This window comes from Protomyctophum bolini (genome assembly GCF_963924005.1).
Source record: "Protomyctophum bolini genome assembly, chromosome: 19".
NCBI lineage: Eukaryota > Metazoa > Chordata > Actinopteri > Myctophiformes > Myctophidae > Protomyctophum > Protomyctophum bolini.
Genome location: NC_137880.1, coordinates 37,754,197 through 37,774,274, shown reverse-complemented (window position 1 = coordinate 37,774,274; position 20,078 = coordinate 37,754,197). Strand labels below are relative to the sequence as shown.

Sequence of the window (20,078 nt, the reverse complement as noted above, 5' to 3'; positions counted from 1 at the left end):
ACCTTTCCTTTCTTAGTCCAGTTACCCTGCAGGGTAAACATAGTACCTTTCCTTTCCTTAGTCCAGTTGCCCTGCAGGGTAAACATAGTACCTTTCCTTTCCTTAGTCCAGTTACCCTGCAGGGTAAACATAGTACCTTTCCTTTCCTTAGTCCCAGTTGGCCCTGCAGGGTAAACATAGTACCTTTCCTTTCCCTTAGTCCAGTTACCCTGGGTAAACATAGTACCTTTCCTTTCCTTAGTCCAGTTACCCTGCAGGGTAAACATAGTACCTTTCCTTTCCTTAGTCCAGTTGCCCTGCAGGGTAAACATAGTACCTTTCCTTTCCTTAGTCCAGTTACCCTGCAGGGTAAACATAGTACCTTTCCTTTCCTTAGTCCAGTTGCCCTGCAGGGTAAACATAGTACCTTTCCTTTCCTTAGTCCAGTTACCCTGCAGGGTAAACATAGTACCTTTCCTTTCCTTAGTCCAGTTGCCCTGCAGGGTAAACATAGTACCTTTCCTTTCCTTAGTCCAGTTACCCTGGGTAAACATAGTACCTTTCCTTTCCTTAGTCCAGTTACCCTGGGTAAACATAGTACCTTTCCTTTCCTTAGTCCAGTTACCCTGGGTAAACATAGTACCTTTCCTTTCCTTAGTCCAGTTGCCCTGCAGGGTAAACATAGTACCTTTCCTTTCCTTAGTCCAGTTACCCTGCAGGGTAAACATAGTACCTTTCCTTTCCTTAGTCCAGTTACCCTGCAGGGTAAACATAGTACCTTTCCTTTCCTTAGTCCAGTTACCCTGGGTAAACATAGTACCTTTCCTTTCCTTAGTCCAGTTACCCTGGGTAAACATAGTACCTTTCCTTTCCTTAGTCCAGTTACCCTGGGTAAACATAGTACCTTTCCTTTCCTTAGTCCAGTTGCCCTGCAGGGTAAACATAGTACCTTTCCTTTCCTTAGTCCAGTTGCCCTGCAGGGTAAACATAGTACCTTTCCTTTCCTTAGTCCAGTTACCCTGCAGGGTAATCATACCTTTCCTTTCCTTATAGCTGTATAAACACAACACTATCTATATACTGTAACCAGCAGCTGTGATGGAACCTCGTGATTCCGTTCTGAACCGTCTCTTTGCGTCGTCATTGCTACAGTCAGTAAATTGATGTTTTAGTTCCTGTGGTCGTTGGCTCGGATGGAGGTCCGCGTTGGAGTCCATAATATTCCTGTTGGACTCCGATGCATGTGTGTTACTGTTTACTGGTCAGAAATGGACAATGTTAATTGCAAAACATGGCACACTGTTGAGTCGAATGTCAGCATTCTAACCGTCGACCACTTAGGGCCCCCTATTTAAAAAGAAAAACACACAGAGAGAGTAATCCATCTTGCAGCCTCTCAACGTCTCAACGCGTTGGAACGTTGACATGCTGTGAGCTTGCAGAACAAGATTTATTTTTAACCCACTTCGGGCGGGAACGCCGTTTTTGGTGTTTGGTTTAAGCATTCTGTTCTATACTTTAGCTGTTGTGGAAAAATAGCAGATCTACAAGCTCTCGTAGTGCGGCACTCGGTGCCGCACTACGAGCTTGTAGGTCTGCTATTTTTGGAAAATCTTGAAAATGTGGCGGAATAAATATATTCTTTCAGAGCGAACGTTTTTAACTCAAATCTTTGCTTCCGGGGAACAACATTTGGAACAACATTTTGAGATGGGGGGGGGGGGGGTCGGCGGCCAAATATATATAATTTTGGGGGTCTTTGACATGAAAATGTTGACTGACATAGAAACACAGCGTTATTCAGAAAACTGTCAGGATTTAGAAGACATTTGTAGAATCTGATCTCAGGTCAAAATGGGTTAAACGTTTTTGAAACGCTTTTCTGTTGAGAACATGCCCAAAAATTACACTAATGATTCCTCAAAGTTTATTCATGTCATTGTTCTTCTGAAAAGCACCAATAATTAATAACCATCCACAAAAAGTTAGTCATACGTTATCGATATTGGTGGTATTCGGTCAAAGATAATTGATATTTTGTTTTGACAATATCAATAGCCACCTAGTAGTTGCCATGTGGATGGAATTCAGCATCTCGATTGCTCACTTTAACCCATTTTGAACGGGAACCCATTTTGGTGTTCAAAAGCATCAAGTTATGCTTTAGCTATTGAAAAAATATCAGATCTACAAGCTCATAGCGCGCCACCGAGTGGCGCGCTACGAGCTATGTAGGTCTGCTATTTTTGAAAAATCGAAGAACGACTGACATTTTTTAGAATCTGATCTCGGGTCAGAATGGGTATAATCAGACCCAGTGTGTGTCCAGTGGAAACCTCGTATGAATCTGATCTCAGGTCAGAATGGGTTAAGTATATTTACACAGAACTCAAGTCCCTGTAATAATAATAATAATATGATCTCTAAAGCGTTGTGCGCAGAGCTGAACAGAGCGTGTCAGGTCGAGGGAACAGGAACGGTTCAATTGGAGTAATCGAACGGTTCATGTGGCGTTCCATTGTGTCTGGCACGCTTTCTAATGGGTTCCGAGCCCACCCAGAGACCCCCACATTAGCTGCATATGGTTTGTCTTGTTAGACAAGTCTTTGAGTATAGACCTTGGCACCCTCCATTGCTTAACCCATTCTGACCCGAGATCAGATTCATACGAGGTTTTCCACTACTGGACACACACTGGGTCTGATTATAACCCATTCTGACCTGAGATCAGATTCTAAAAAAATGTCAGTCGTTCTTCGACTGACATTTCTTCAAAAATAGCAGACCTACAAGCTCGTAGCGCGCCACTCGGTGGCGCGCTATGAGCTTGTAGATCTGCTATTTTTCAATAGCTAAAGCATGACATGATGCTATAACACCAGAATGGGTTCCCGTTCAGAATGGGTTAATCCATTTAGACCGGAGGACGATTCTTTAAAAATGTTTTCTGAAAAACCCTAATGTGTCAGTCGTTGTCAGTCGTTCTCAAACCTTTTCATGTCACGGACCCCAAAAATATATGCAATTGGCCGCCGACCCCCCATCTGAAATATGTAGTTCCAGGGACCCCCCCCCTCCAGAAGCTTTTAAGATTTGTGTTAAAAATGTTCGCTCTGAAAGATTTGTGCCACATTTTCACGATCTTTCAAAAACAGCAGACCTATACAAGCACTCGGTGGCGCGCTATGAGCTTGTAGATCTGCTATTTTTTCAACAGCTAAAGTACAACACGATGCTTATAATAATAACACCAAAAGGGGGGTTCCCGTTCAGAGCGGCTTAGTTATAACCTCCTCTGGGAGTTGAACGAAAGGGATTTTTTTTTTTTGGTCCGAGACAGATTTTCACCAGGGCTGTCTTGTTCTCTTTCTCTCCAGAAAAAATACTAAACGGCTGCCAAGTGCACTGTAAATGGGACTATACATACAGTTAGAGAGAGAGAGAGAGAGAGAGAGAGAGAGAGGGGGGAGGAGAGAGAGAGAGGGGGGAGGAGAGAGAGAGAGGGGGGGAGGAGAGAGAGAGAGAGAGAAAATAGTGGCATGGAGTTAACCCATTTTGACCTGAGATCAGATTCTAAAAATGTTCTTCTACATCCTGACAGTTTTCTGAAAAAGCTGTGTGTTTCTGACCTACAAGCTCGTAGCGCGCCACTCGGTGGCGCGCTACGAGCTTGTAGGTCTGCTATTTTTCCAATAGCTAAAGCACAACATACATAACACATAACATAACACCAAAAGAGGTTCCCGGCCCAAAATGGGTTAAATAATAAAATGACTCATTGGAGACTTGCGTCTGACTGTACTGTAGACCAGCTTGTGGTCTTTGGGCCCTAATAAATCATACGCCCTGATTTACACGTTAGTCGTACGACGGTATTGTACCGCAAAACACGCCAGAAATAGCAGAGCCTTGTATAGATCGTATATTTTCTTGCCAGTGATCTTGAAAAAGAATGGCGCAATTTATTTCTACTCTGTGTCTGTGTCTCATAGGAGGGCTGTGGGCAGTTCAGAAACCGTCTTCCAAGTGACATCATTGATGGGGAATACAAGCGAATAGAAACTGCAGGCTTTCTAAAGTCCTGAAAAGTTGCAATGCAAAAAATGGAAGCCATCGTTCTCAACGATAATGAAAATCTAAACATTTTTTGTAAAAATAATCTTTGTTTAAAAAATAATCTGCCTAATGATGATGTCACTGGAAGACGGTTTCTAAACTGCCCACAGCCCTCCTATATGAGACACAGACACAGAGTAGAAAAGAATCGTGCCATTTTATCACGATTATTAGTGAGGACCTATTATATGAAGATATAAGATTGAAAAGTGGTGAAGTGGTCCTTTAAGTAACGTTCTAATAAATCGTTAATTAACAACATAGCATGTAGGGACGTCCAATTTTGGGTTTAATTAAACCATCCTTCAAGCTGAACGTGTGCTCCGGTTTCATTAAGTTAAATTAGGACCCAGTGTTATTATAATGAAGCTATTAATCTGACAGACCCCCTCATGCCAGTTTCAACCAGTGGTCTTTGAGGGGGTTCCAGGTGGTCCCACCGCAGCTAAATGATGGAGAATGACCAAATGGACCCCCTTATAGATCTTTAACTCAATAATGAAACCAAATGGACCCGTACATTAAGCTCTCAAGAGTTACATTATTGTTAAAACATCTGCATTACTTCATTTACAAGAAAGTTTACACGATTAGAGAATGTAGAAGAATTGTTGTGCGTCCGAGGGGCTAAATGTCATCAGCTGGTGGTACAAAATCTACAAAGTAACTTATAAAAGGAGTACCAAGTGCAATATTTGCCTCAGAGTGAGATGTAGTGGAGTAGACGTAAAAGTATTGCAAATACTCCAGTAAAAGTAAACCTCAAAATTGTACCCAAATACAGTACTTGAATACATGTCATGTACTTCATGGTTACTTTACACCACTGTGAGCCAGAGTGGTACAGTACTGTAACATCACCATATCATAAGAGATAGATAACATACTCTATAAATATATACAGTATAAAAATAACAATATTAACCCATTTAGACCCGAGAACAGTTTTCTGAAAAACCTATGTTTCTATGTCAGTGGATCTCAAGCATTTTCATGTCAAGTACCCTAAAGATATATCTGTAATTGGCCCGCCGACCCCCCCCCCCCCCATCTGAAAATATGTAGTTCCAGGGTCCCCGCAGAAGCACAGATTTGACTTAAAACGTTCGCTCAGAAAGAATATATTCAAAGATTTGCGCCACATTTTCACGATTAAAAGAAAATAGCAGACCTACAAGCTCGTATAGCGCGGCACTCGGTGCCTATGAGCTTGTAGATCTGCTATTTTTCAATAGCTAAAGTATCCCCGCAGAAGCACAGATTTGACTTAAAAACTTAAAATGTTCGCTCTGAAAGAATATATATATATTCAAAGATTTGCGCCACATTTTCACGGTTTTTCAAAACAATAGCAGACTTACAAGCTCGTAGTGCGGCACAGAGTGCCGTGCTACGAGCTTGTAGATCTGCTATTTTTCAACAGCTAAAAGTAATAACACAATGCTATATATAAACACCAAAAAGAGGGGTTCCCGGCCGCCCAGAATGGGATAAAACAGAGCTGAACTCGGGGTCTTTATACTCTAGACGCTAGACATCCGAGTCCAACTACAAAAACACTTGTGAGGCTCTCAGGCCAGACAGTCTCAACGCAGGGTGGAGTACCTACATTAGAATAGAGTTACATAACCCTGCATTTTTTCATTACCTCGCCTTGTTTCTCTTTTTTTTTGGTGCAACAGAGCAAAGTGAAAGGCTCTGACTGTGTATTATTATTTGCAAGAAAGAAAAGAGCAGAAAAAACTGAATGTTACTGTAATACAGTGGGCCTGTCAGCTGGTCAGACCCACCAGCGAAGTCAGCTGTCTCGCATCATCACCTCACAATAGATGCCTTTGTTGGGTTTCTCCATATGAGAGGGACTTTGTACAGTCCTGTGGCCTAACCTGTAGTGTTTGTGGCGTTCCTGAATAAATACTCAAGGGGGGGGGGGGGGGGGGGGGGCAATATGAATTGGCATCATTTACAGAAATCCATCTGCTCTATAATGTATAACGAAGTAAGTAGTTTAACCCATTCTGACCTGAGATCAGATTCTAAAAATGTTCTTCTACATCCTGACAGTTTTCTGAAAAAAGCTATGTTTCTATGTCAGTCGTTCTTCGATTTTTCAAAAATAGCAGACCTACAAGCTCGTAGCGCGCCACTCGGTGGCGCGCTACGAGCTTGTAGATCTGCTATTTTTCAATAGCTAAAGCATAACATAACACCGAAAGGGGTTCCCACCCCAAAATGGGTTAACCCATTTATACCGGAGTCCGATTCTGATATAAAAAATTGGCTTCTAATAAATCCTAAACAGTTTTCTGAAAAACCTTATGTTTCTATTATGTCAGTGCCGGTGCTCAACCTTTTTCTTGTCTAGTCAAGGACCCCCAGAATTATCTCTATTTGGCTGCGGACCCCCATCTGACAGTATGTTGTCCCAGGGAGGGGAGCAAAGATTTGAGTTAAAAACGTTCCCTCTGACAGAATATACAGTATTATTCAATGATTTGCGCCACATTTTCACGATAATGTTTAAAAACACCAAAAGGGCGTTTTCCCGACCGTTCCCATTTAGACCTGAACTCGATTCTACAAAATGTCTTCTAAAATCTAAATCATGACGGTTTTCTGAAAAACCCTGTGTTTCTACATCAGTGGTGCTCAAACTATTTCATGTCAAGAACCCCAACCCCTCCGACCCCCCATCTGAAAATATGTTGTTCCTGGCAGGGACCCCCTCTTCCCCCAGAAGCAAAGATATTAAGTTAAAAATGTTCGCTCTGAAAGAATATATATTCCAAATTTGCGCCACATTTGAACGATCTTTAAAAAATAGCAGACCCTACAAGCTCGTATAGCGCGGACACTCGGTGCCGCGCTACGAGCTTGTAGATCTGCTATTTTTCCAATAGCTAAAAAGTATAACAAAAATGCTTAAAAACACCAACAGGGGGTTCCTCCCGTCCTGAATGGGTTAAAGGCAGCAGGGACACTCAGAATGTATAACGTTACCTCTGCATATTTCTGCCGTAGGACTAAAGTTCCACCGGCAGCCATAACTAACAACACTGAGCGGTCTTTGTTTCTATAACTAACAACACTGAGCGCTCTTTGTTTCTGGAGAGAAAACGCTGCTGCTGAAATTGTGTTGAAAAGAAACGACCCCCGAAAAGGAGTATTTTCTCAATATGGGGGTTGTTAATGTTGTGTAAATGATGTAAATGTTGTTTCTTATAGTCCTAGCGTCATGTAATCGCTCCTCCTCACCGGTGTTGAGCTGTCTGCTCACTTTGTGTCTCAGAGGTGGGCTGTGGACAGTTCAGAAAGATAGTTTATGAGTTTACATCATCTGTAGACACTAGACAGGTTTGGTCATTTCAACTTCAACAGAGATGCTCTTGAATTAATAAACACTAGCTTGAAATCTTGTTTAAAATGATCAAACCTTTGCCTATACCGATGATTGTCTCATCATGCTGGTTTTTAACCCATTCTGACCTGAGATCAGATTCATACGAGGTTTCCACTGGACACACACTGGTCTGATTGACCCATTCTGACCTGAGATCAGATTCTAAAAACAATTCAGTCGTTCTTCGATTTTTCAAAAATAGCAGACCTACAAGCTCGTAGCGCGCCACTCGGTGGCGCGCTATGAGCTTGTAGATCTGCTATTTTTCAATGGCTAAAGCATAACATAATGCTAACACCAAAATGGGTTACCGTTCAGAATGGGTTAATATGCTATGTTTTTATGCTTGATGTATTCTGCTTTAGTCTTTGTTGTGAAGCACTTTGGTCAACTCAGGTTGTGTTATAACGTGCTATATAAATAAAGGTTGATTTGATTTGATGTCACTCACTGGTAGAGTACATAGCTAGGATTCTGCACTGTTAACAGCCCTCTTCTGAGACACAGACCAAGTAGACAGAAATGGTAACTTTCCATCATATAATGAGCATTATGAAGATACGTATAACTTATCTTAAACTAGAGTGTTTCTATGCTCCATCCTGATAGAAAGTTCTGAAACTTTAAAAGTTTTGTCCAGTACAGTCCTAGCTGACATTTCCTTCGTAAACAATTAGAGATGTCCTGATACTGTATCCGTATCGGGAAAAGTATCAGATCGGCCCTTATTTGTCATATCGGGTCATATCGGTATCGGCAAATATGCCAGTCTGACCACAGATCTGACACAGGGGTAAGGGGGTTGACACTATGCCAGTCTGACCACAGATCTGACACAGGGGTAAGGGGTTGACACTATGCCAGTCTAACCACAGATCTGACACAGGGGTAAGGGGGTTGACACTATGCCAGTCTAACCATCGATCCGACACAGCCTGGGGTAAGGGGTTGACACTATGCCAGTCTAACCACCGATCTGACACAGGGGTAAGGGGGTTGACACTATGCCAGTCTAACCACCGATCTGACACAGGGGTAAGGAAGGGGTTGACACTGGCAGGTAAATAAAATGTTGGGACATGTGGAGTTTGCTTTGGAGTTGCCCCAAACTGCAAGTGCACACTTGAGTGAGGAGTCTGCTATAAACACAACACCAGATATATAGCTAGATAGCTATAAACACAACACCAGATATATAGATAGCTATAAACACAACACCAGATATATAGCTATAAACACAACACCAGATATATAGCTATAAACACAACACCAGATATATAGCTATACACAACATGAGATCACGACACTGGTATTGGTATTCGGTATCGGTTAACACAAAAATCGAGGTATTGGGATTGGATCGGAAGCAAAAAAAATGGGACATCCCTACAAACAATATGATCACATAAGTTGTAGATAATCATGTTGTTACATATATACTGTATTGGCAGATGATATGGTATCTTGTACCACTTTCAACTTGGCCTCCCTGTTTTAGCCTATATGTCATTATCATAAGTGAAATATTTACAAAACATTTCAAAAACACTTTTGGAGAAACTCCTAATATTTTTTTCCAAGAATAGCGAAACATATTTGCCAGCCTACTAGCTTCTATTATAGCAACTAAAACTGTGACTTCTGGTGAAATCCAGCGGTCTTTTTTCCTCCTCCAGATCACAGAGCTGGGCAGGGCGGGTGAGACGGCTCAAGTTGCACTGTTTCCATCTGTAACATTTGTTTTTTATCCCATTCTGGGCGGGAACCCCCTTTTGGTGTTTTATTTTTTTTAAAGCATTATGTTATGCTTTAGCTATTGAAAAATAGCAGATCTACAAGCTCATAGCGCGGCACCGAGTGCCGCGCTACGAGCTTGTAGGTCTGCTATTTTCTGGGGGGAAAAATAAAATCGTAAGAAAATGTAGTGCAAAGCTTTGAATATATATTCTTTCAGAGCTGAACGTTTTTTTAAACTCAAATCTTTGCTTCTGGGAGGTTACTTACTGATAACATATTTTCAGATGGGGGGTCGGCGGCCAATTACATATATCTTTGGGGGTCCTCCTTGACATGAAATAGTTTGAGAACGACTGACGTTAGAAACATGGGGGGTTTTTCAGAAGACATTTGTAGAATCTTCCTATCAGGTCTAAACGGGTTATTTGGCCATCAGAAGATTTCCAAGTCTTGGTCTTACAGTAATTAGAGAGAGACGTCTTAATTCTGCAGCCACTTCCTCTGGGCCTGCACAAGCTCTCCTCCCTCCCCCCCCCTCTCTCTCTCTCTCTCTCTCTCCTTCATTCCTCCCTGATTGCATTAAAACGTACTGCGGTCAAACAAACCTTTTAAATTGACCAAAAACTGTTGAAAGAGGGCGTTGGTGGAATACATGAGTCTCATCCACTGTATATTTGAACACTTTTAACCCATTCTGGGCGGGAACCCATTTTGGTGTTAGCGTCATGAAAAATACCAGATCTACAAGATCATAGCGCGCCACCGAGTGGCGCGCTATGAGCTTGTAGAGCTGCTATTTCTTTTTTTATCGAAGAGCGACTGACATAGAAGACATTTTTAGAATCTGATCTCAGGTCAGAATGGAAAACTGTCTGGATGTAGAAGACATTTTTAGAATCTGATCTCAGGTCAGAATGGAAAACTGTCTGGATGTAGAAGACATTTTTAGAATCTGATCTCAGGTCAGAATGGAAAACTGTCTGGATGTAGAAGACATTTTTAGAATCTGATCTCAGGTCAGAATGGAAAACTGTCTGGATGTAGAAGACATTTTTAGAATCTGATCTCAGGTCAGAATGGGTTAAGCTGCTTTTGATGTCTTTGGTCTTATATGGATAGATAGTAAATTCCCCTGGCATGTTATCATAGGCAAATACATGGTCAGTAAAGTTTTAGAATTGAAAAACAAATGGCAGATCTCCAAGCTCTCAACAATGTGCCATGATTTAAGATGTGTTGTGTGAGCTTGTTGTATACCTTTTGCTATTTTTGGCCACACGAAACTGTGGCAAATGTTAAAATGTGACAAAGTATATATTAACCCAGTCTGGGCGCCGGGAACCCCTTTTGGTGTTTTAAAGCATTGTGTTATACTTTAGCTATTGAAAAATAGCAGATCTACAAGTTCATAGCGCGGCACCGAGTGCCGCGCTATGAACTTGTAGGTCTGCTGTTTTAGAAAAATGTTTCAGTTTGTAACTCAAATCTTTGCTTCTGGGGCGTGTGTTTTTCAGATGGGGGTCAGCGGCATATTTACATATCATTTCTGGGGTCCTTGACATGAAATATTGATACAGGAAAATATTAATACATTTCGACGTCAGGCCTAAATGGTATGCAATAAAATATGAATGGGCAGCTACTGTATGTGGGCCATATGTTACATACTACTGTAACTGTACAAGGATTCTAGACACTTCCCTACATCCATGGTTCCCATTGCAAGTCAAGCCACAGACGGGGGTGCATACTTAGTTTAGACTACATGGGTCAAGGTTAGGTTTAGGTGTGCTGCCCCGTGGGAGGTTAGGTTTAGGGTGAGGGTTTGAGATAGGTTGTAGTTGTATAGGACTAATGACTGGTCTAAACCAATGACTAGTCTAAACCAAATACTGTCTAAACTAAGTACTGTCTAAACTAAGTACTGCACCCGCCACAGAAGAGGGGGTGAAAAAAACAGAGAGAAGTTTGTTTTTCCGTTGGTTGCCAACTAGACAAAAGTCGCAGCTATAGCGTCGACTTGCATTTTTGGACAATCTTGGGACACACAATAGTTAGCCATGAAAGTATTTCCCCTGCCCACAACAATGTGTGGCAGCCGGGGACTGCATGTCGTTTGTGTTTTGTTTGATAACTTGAGAATTAGTGGTCAGACTTTGTGAGCAGTATAGGCTGCCTGAAGACATGGCTTGGCGTTTGGGTATAGAACAGGTCAAAGGTCAAGGTCACAGTGAAGCGACGTAGATCAATAGATTTCAGGAAGGGGTGCATTTGTTTCATAGATATTAACCCATTCTGAACGGGAACCTATTTTGGTGTTAGCAAGCATCATGTTATGCTTTAGCTATTGAAAAATAGCAGATCTTCAAGCTCATAGCGCGCCACCGAGTGGCGCGCTACGAGCTTGTAGGTCTGCTATTTTTGAAAAATCGAAGAACGACTTGACATTTTTAGAATCTGATCTCAGGTCAGAATGGGTTAATCAGACCAGTGTGTCTCGTATACTATGAATCTGATCTCAGGTCAGATTGGGTTAAACAACATTAGGAAACAAGCCCAAATAAGCAACTATATAATTCAGGACGAAGCCCAAAAAACCCCCAAACATCTACCAATATTTTCAAGCAACTTTACAGAAAGATCAAGCCCAAAGTCGCTTATAATGAAGCAGACATGGCAACACGGGTATGGACAACAGCAGTGAATTCAGCCCCGATAGATAGTGAATGACACAGAGGGCAGATCAGTCACAAATGTGATTATGGTGCACCGTAGAATCCTCAGTAATTAATCCATTTGTACAGTCGGAGCTAAATTAACCACATGATCCCAAGCATCCCTATTCTAGGCCTTCAATAATAGGCGAACATTAAATAGGCCTGACGTCGAAAATTTCAAAAAGGTCTTCTAAATCCTGACAGTTTTCTGAAATACCTCATGTTTCTGTATCAGTTCAGTGGTGCTCCATATTTCATGTCAAGGACCCTTGTTACTTTCTTAGCTTACGCATGTTTCATGATAAATGTTTTTATGTGATGTATTCCCATGCTTTTTTGTTCTTGCTTAATGTAAGTCGCTCTGGATTAAGAGCGTCTGCTAAATGCCTAAATTGTAATTGTAAGGACCCCAAATATTATATGTGAAATTGGCCGCCGACCCCCATCTGAAAATATGTAGCTCTTAATCCAGAGCGATTTACATTAAGCAATAACAAAAAGCATGGCAATACATCACATACATAAAAATGTGACCCGTCTGATGTGAGTGGTGCTGTGCTGTACTGTACTGTACTGTACTGTACTGTACTGTACTGTACTGTACTGTACTGTACTGTACTGTACAAGCTCTCCTCCCTGGCCTCTGTCTCTGTGTTAGGCTGCACAACAGTGACACTTGGTGGTGACAATATGCTATTTCCGTGCTCGGACACATGCAGGGACACAGACACACACATAAGTACTTTTTTGAGTGGTGCAACCACTCCTATAGACAGCTACGTATCATCAATCATACGTAAGCTAAGAACACAACAGTGGAATATCTATATAATGAAACTATGCATATATACTTTATAGTGCTATGTCTTCTACATACAACTAGAGCAGGGTTCTTTTCTCCGGCCTACTGAGAAAGAGATGAAGCAAAAGGAAGGACTACATCAAATTTAGTTGCAGATAAAAACCCATTTAGGGCTGACTGAAATAATATATATTCAAAGATTTGTGCCGCATTTTCACGATTTTTCAAAAATAGCAGACCTACAAGCTCGTTTCGGAATCACAGGTCTGGTGCTGCAAGTTATCAATTATTTTCTTCACGACTTTTTTGATTAATTGAAACAGAGAATCTTTTTATGTAAACAAATAAAATCAACCAAATAAGCAACGGTGTTGGGCAAAAATAGTGGAAAATATATACAAGCTCAATGCTTATATATTATATATGTGAACTTTTTAGATCTGTTAATGATTTTCTTTTTTTGTCAAAATACCGATTCATTACTAATGGACTCTCTTATGAATCATCAATTATCTTTGATTATCAATCATATTGATATGATAATGCAGTGTTGGCATGTCCAGGTATTGTCAGAGAGAGTCTCAGACAAGCCTTTGATCGTCTGGACTGTAACCAAAGTCCACAGTCGGTCTGTCTGTATAGTAGTTTCTCTAAGGAGGTCAGTGTTTGGTCACTTTAGTTTATACAGTGTGCATGTCACGCATTTATATTTTTCTTCTTCCTCATGTTTCTGTATCAGTGGTTGCTCAATATTTCATGTCAAGGACCCAAAAAAATGATATGTATTTGGCCACCGACCCCCCATCTGAAAATATGTTGTTCCAGGGACCTCCCCAGAAGCAAAGATTTGAGTTAAAAACGTTCACGTGAATATATATTCAAAGATTTGTGCCAAAAAAAAAATGCTATTTTCAAAAATAGCAGACCTATACAAGCTCGTAGCGCGCCACTCGGTGGCGCGCTACGAGCTTGTATAGGTCTGCTATTTTTCAATAGCAAACATAATAATTTCAAACATAATGTTTAAAACACCAAAAGGGGTCAAAGTTGCCCACCCCTGCCATGGTCAAAGTTGGTCAAAATGTAGATTCCAATAGCATGGTGGAAATCCCCTTATTTTGTGCTTATTGCACAAAATGCATTTGTCGCAGCTGTTGGATGGAAACATGCAGGTCTCCATGTCCAAAGCTGTTACTTTTCAGGAAATGGAAAAAATAACAAGTGTCCAAATTGGACACTGTAGTTATTCAGTCACATGTTCTTGTAATGCTTTTCATTGGTTAAATATTGGTTAAATATGTATATATATTTTTTAAACAGACTTGTAGATCGGCTATTGTAATTGCTTTGGCGTGACTGTTTGTTTGTTTGTTCGTCATGTTTATTTCGAATAAGCCAATAAAACAGAAACAATTCTTTGCATTTTCGCAACACAAAAAAACATTTAAAATCAAGATTAAAATATAGCAAAAATAAATAAAAGTCAGATCTGTTACTTTTGAAAAATCGTGAAAATTTGAATATATATTCTTTCAGAACGTTTTTAAGTCAAATTCTTGCCTCGCTTTTATTCAGAAAACTGTCAGGATTTAGAAGACATTTTGTAGCTCAGGTCTAATTGGTTTTTAATCCATTCTGAACGGGAACCCATTTGTGTTAGCATCATGTTATGCTTTAGCTATTGAAAAATATCAGATCTACAAGCTCATAGGTCTGCTATTTTTGAAAAATCGAAGAACGACTGACATTTTTAGAATCTGATCTCAGGTCAGAATGGGTTAATCAGACCAGTGTGTGTCCAGTGGAAACCTCGTATGAATCTGATCTCAGGTCAGAATGGGTTAAAGCAGTATACGACTTTGGTGTATTTTCTGTACCCTAACCCTAACCCTTTCAACCCTCTGTCTCTCCCCACAGCGGCGGGTGGTGGTGGTGGAGGAGGCCGGGACAGACATGATGCCGGGACAGATCCCTGACCCTTCGCTGGCAGCGGGCTCCCTGCCCGGCCTGGGCCCGCTGGCGGGCATCTCAGCCACCACGCTCACCGACCAACTGAGACTGGCTGACTTCCGCCAGCTGGGCTCCATGCTCTCCCCACTGCACTTCCTGGGGAGGCTGGGGAAGAGGCCGCTGGCCATCAAGACAGAGGTGAGGAGGAGGAGGAGAGAGAGGAGGGAGAGGAGGAGGAGGAGGGAGAGGAGGAGGAGGAGGAGGAGGAGGAGGAGGAGGAGGAGGAGGGAGAGGAGGGAGAGGAGGAGGAGGAGGAGGAGGAGGAGGGAGAGGTCGTTCATGGAGAGAGGGAGTGGAAGAAGGAACTGTTGTATAATATCTGATCTATTTGTAGAAACGGTTTGGCTCCGTGCGGTCGAGTGAGCGAGTGCATTTCAACAGGGACGTGCAGAAAGTGTTAGAGGGGACAGTTTTTGGTTTAGACTAGTCATTAGTTAGACCAGTCATTAGTCCTACAACTACAACCTATCTCAAACCCTCACCCTAAACCTAACCTCCCACAGGGCAGCACACCTAAACCTAACCTTAACCGATGTCTAACCAATGACTAGTCTAAACTAAGTATGCACCCCAGAGGGAACTTTTGGACAAAAATAGAAAACATAGCAGATCTACAAGCTTGAGAGCTTCTTTCACCCACCCCCCCCCCAAAAAAATGTAGTGAAAATTGCGGAGATCGGCAAACTATGTTGTTGACGATGAAAATGTGGCATGACTGACATCTGAACGATGCTTCCTCGCTGCAGATGGATGAAGACGAAGACCGGCGGAAACGAAGGAGAGAGAAAAACAAAGTGGCCGCCGCGCGCTGCCGGAACAAGAAGAAGGAAAGGACTGACTTCCTTCAAAGGGTGAGTTTAAGAAGGAAAGGACTGACTTCCTTCAACTCAATAAAAGCTCTCGTAGCCTGTAGCTTTTGAGAAAAATCGTTTGAGGGAAAAGGAAGTTGCCACCGCTTGTTGTTCCTGCCCGTCTACTACAAATCAATACTACAACATGACGTAGCGATATCATCCTGATGACTACAAAACAACACTACAACATGACGTAGTGATATCATCCTGATGACTACAAAACAATACTACAACATGACGTAGCGATATCATCCTGATGACTACAAATCAATACTACAACATGACGTAGCGATATCATCCTGATGACTACAAAACAACACTACAACATGACGTAGTGATATCATCCTGATGACTACAAAACAATACTACAACATGACGTAGCGATATCATCCTGATGACTACAAATCAATACTACAACATGACGTAGCGATATCATCCTGATGACTACAAAACAATACTACAACATGACGTAGCGATATCATCCTGATGACTACAAAACAATACTACAACATGACGTAGCGATATCATCCTGATGACTACAAAACAATGACTACAACATGACGTAGCGATATCATCCTGATGACTACAAAACAATACTACAACATGACGTAACAATATCATCCTGATGACTACAAATCAATACTACAACATGACGTAACAATATCATCCTGATGACTACAAATCAATACTACAACATGACGTAGCGATATCATCCTGATGACTACAAAACAATGACTACAACATGACGTAGCGATATCATCCTGATGACTACAAAACAACACTACAACATGACGTAGCGATATCATCCTGATGACTACAAATCAATACTACAACATGACGTAGCGATATCATCCTGATGACTACAAATCAATACTACAACATGACGTAGCGATATCATCCTGATGACTACAAAACAACACTACAACATGACGTAGCGATATCATCCTGATGACTACAAAACAACACTACAACATGACGTAGCGATATCATCCTGATGACTACAAAACAATACTACAACATGACGTAACAATATCACCTGATGACTACAAAACAACACTACAACATGACGTAACAATATCACCTGATGACTACAAATCAATACTACAACATGACGTAGCGATATCATCCTGATGACTACAAATCAATACTACAACATGACGTAGCGATATCATCCTGATGACTACAAAACAACACTACAACATGACGTAGCGACATCATCCTGATGACTACAAAACAATACTACAACATGACGTAGCGATATCATCCTGATGACTACAAAACAACACTACAACATGACGTAACAATATCACCTGATGACTACAAAACAATACTACAACATGACGTAACAATATCACCTGATGACTACAAAACAATACTACAACATGACGTAACAATATCACCTGATGACTACAAAACAATACTACAACATGACATAACGATATCATCCTGATGACTACAAAACAATACTACAACATGAGGTAACGATATCACCTGATGACTACAAAACAATACTACAACATGACGTAACGATATCATCCTGATGACTACAACATGACGTAGCGATATCATCCTGATGACTACAAAACAACACTACAACATGACGTAACGATATCACCTGATGACTACAAAACAATACTACAACATGACGTAACGATATCATCCTGATGACTACTGTCACGGGGCAACCCGTGCCCTATATACAAAGACACTTGAAACTGCTTTCTATAACATGCAAGGACTAATGTTTTAAACTTGTGTATGGAAAACTGTGTGTTCACTGATTGTTTGCTAATTGTCTCTCCTGCACTGCTGGTGGCATTGCCCTTGATTTAGGAAGGGGCCAAGTGCTATGCAGGGGAGAGGGGGGGGGTACTTCTTATGCTTTGAGTATTTGTCATTGAGTGTTCATGCTTATTTATATTTGTTTAATGGTAACGCATCTTTAGTATGTTTAGGTTACTTTTATACAAGGGATTATTTATGGCAGTATTTATTTATAAGTATTTATTGAGAAGAAAGGTTGCTAATTGCTCTGTGTCCTGTGGTATGATCCACCCCTATTTAAGGGAGGCTGCAGGGACAAGTGGGTTAGTTGGTTGTGGGCTTTAACACGGGTAACAGTCCTGAGGGAGAGCTACAGGGCCTTGGGTGACCAAGGGTTAACCTGAAGAGAGTTCTCATCCTATGTGATTTTGTTCAATTGTGTTTGCCTAAGTATTTGTTCTGTTGGTCTATTGTTGGCCAGTATTTAGTTTGTGTATGTGAATTGCACTGAAGAAAACTGTCTGGAGGTTGGTGGAGGAGTTTGGGGAAAATAAAAGCCCTTAACGAACATTTCTGACTGTTCTTGGAGCCTTGGCCGTTCGGGCAACTTCACAACTACAACATGACGTAGCGATATCATCCTGATGACTACAAAACAATACTACAACATGACGTAGCGATATCATCCTGATGACTACAAAACAATACTACAACATGACGTAAAAATGTACTTAAAAGTACTAAAAGTCAAAGTACTCGTATTGCCAGAATGTCCCGTTTCACAAGTTCAAAATGTGTACAAGAATCTATTGAAATAGCAGATCTACAAGCTCACAATGCGTCGCAAGTGAGCTTGTAGATCTGCTATTTTCAAATGGCCTACTCACAATATAGCGTTGAAGTGGTTACTGTATGTTTTCTAATCAAAATTAAAATCTCCAAAGTGCTGTCATAGTAAGTTTTCAAATAAAGTAGAGGAGCACAAAGTACAAATTGTGGCTATGAGATGTAGTGGAGTGGAAGTACTAGAAATTGTAACTACTAAGTAAAGTACAAAACTGTACTCAAGTACAGTACTTAAGTAAAATTACTTAGTTACTTTCCACAACTGAGGAGAGCAGGTGATGGACAAGGCTATCCCCCAAAACTAATGTGGCCTATTAGATACTGTAGATGCAAACATGACACCAGGTGATGGTTATCATCCTCTAGTCTACAAAGACTGCTGAAGGGCTACACACACCGTCTGCGAACACCGCGTGTCAAAACAGCCGCCTCCGTTATTTTCAATGAACCTATCGCACACCGGCGGTGTGCGATAGGTTCATTGTGAAAATGTTATTTCACAGTATGCTGAATGGGTACATTTACATACATACAACTAAAGCACAAGTCAATACAAAAACTGTTACTTTGTGGTCGATTTGCCCATTGTCATTGTCAAAGCTTCTAGGGAAGTCTTTGAATGCAGATTGTGGCCCCTAGATGCGTCACAGAGACCATTTATTTTGAGAGCGTTTTACCCATTGGCCGGCTGTCTCAATACCAATAACAAAAAGGTCATTAAGATTTTGAGATATTCATTGCTTATAGCTACTTTAAATAATGGCTGGTGGTGGTGGTAGGGCGTTCCACATGTATCAGTGTGGGGTGCACTAACCTGTGTCATGCGTTGTATATTCATCTCCTATACGAATGCCTCCCTCCCTCCCTCTGTCCAGGAATCGGAACGCCTGGAGATGGTGAACTCGGAGCTGAAGGCCCAGATCGAGGAGCTCCGTCTGGAGCGACAGCAGCTCATGGTGATGCTCAACCTCCACCGGCCCACCTGCATCGTGAGGACGGACAGCGTCAAGACCCCTGAGAGCGAGGCCAACCCACTGCTGGAGCATCTAGCTAACGACAGCAAGTGAACAGAAAAACACCACCAAAACCCAGGAGTTCCAACAAAAAGCAGGAATCCAAAGTTGCACCATCATGGCAGCCATTTTTTTTAAGAAACAGAAATAACTGGCAATGCCTTCCTTCTTCTAAATAAGCACTTGAGTTCTGAGCTTGGAGACTTTCGGAGAGACTCTCTCTCTCTCTCTGCCCAAAGACGTAGGGGTTGTTGGCCTTTCTCAGTATTGCTATATATGAGCTGGCTCTATTCACGGGAAGACTTAGGGGGGAGGGGGGGGGGGGGGGGGTCTCTGCATTAAGTGTTTTGTTTCTGTTGTGACACCCACCCACTGTGCCTCGGCGTTACTGCAACCATCTTTCCATAAAGAGACTGACGGGAAAGATGGCGTATATAATTATATATATGACTGGAAACGACATCGTGGAAACACATCTACTTCCAACATGGTGCTCTCTCTCTGTCGCACAAAGCCTGGAGTATGTATGTAGTGTGTCGAATGTTTTGAGGCAGACACACAGGCTAAAAGGGCCTTTCACACGTGAAGCGATAGAACGCGCCTACAGTTCATTTTCAGTGAGACCTGCGTTTTTTTTTTTGGAGCAGAGCACTGCAGGGGAGCAGTCTACGGTGCGACAACGCAAGCGTATTTACGCGAGAGTGCAGTCCCGTGAATTTGTTGTGCGCGTTGCTCGTTTGGTGCACACGGCCCGCCCGCGACTCACCAGACCTGGATACCGTTTAGGTTTGCGTTGTCGCGCCCCTCTTGATCCAGACCTGGAGGAGACCTGTCTTCGAT

General features: G+C 41.7%; 1 protein-coding gene across 1 annotated transcript in view; it reads left to right on the top strand.

The window, feature by feature from the left end:
* The window catches only part of LOC308334394 (jun dimerization protein 2-like), a 27,264-nt gene extending 7,753 nt beyond the window's left edge, over positions 1-19,511 (top strand). Inside the window, exons 3-5 of the mRNA XM_080791119.1 lie at positions 14,669-14,899; positions 15,508-15,612; positions 19,101-19,511. Of these exons, the coding sequence (XP_080647245.1) occupies positions 14,705-14,899; positions 15,508-15,612; positions 19,101-19,292 (492 nt within the window). The 5' untranslated portion in view covers positions 14,669-14,704 and the 3' untranslated portion in view covers positions 19,293-19,511. The remainder of the gene's footprint in view (positions 1-14,668; positions 14,900-15,507; positions 15,613-19,100) is intronic.
* The last annotated feature ends 567 nt before the right edge of the window (positions 19,512-20,078 follow it).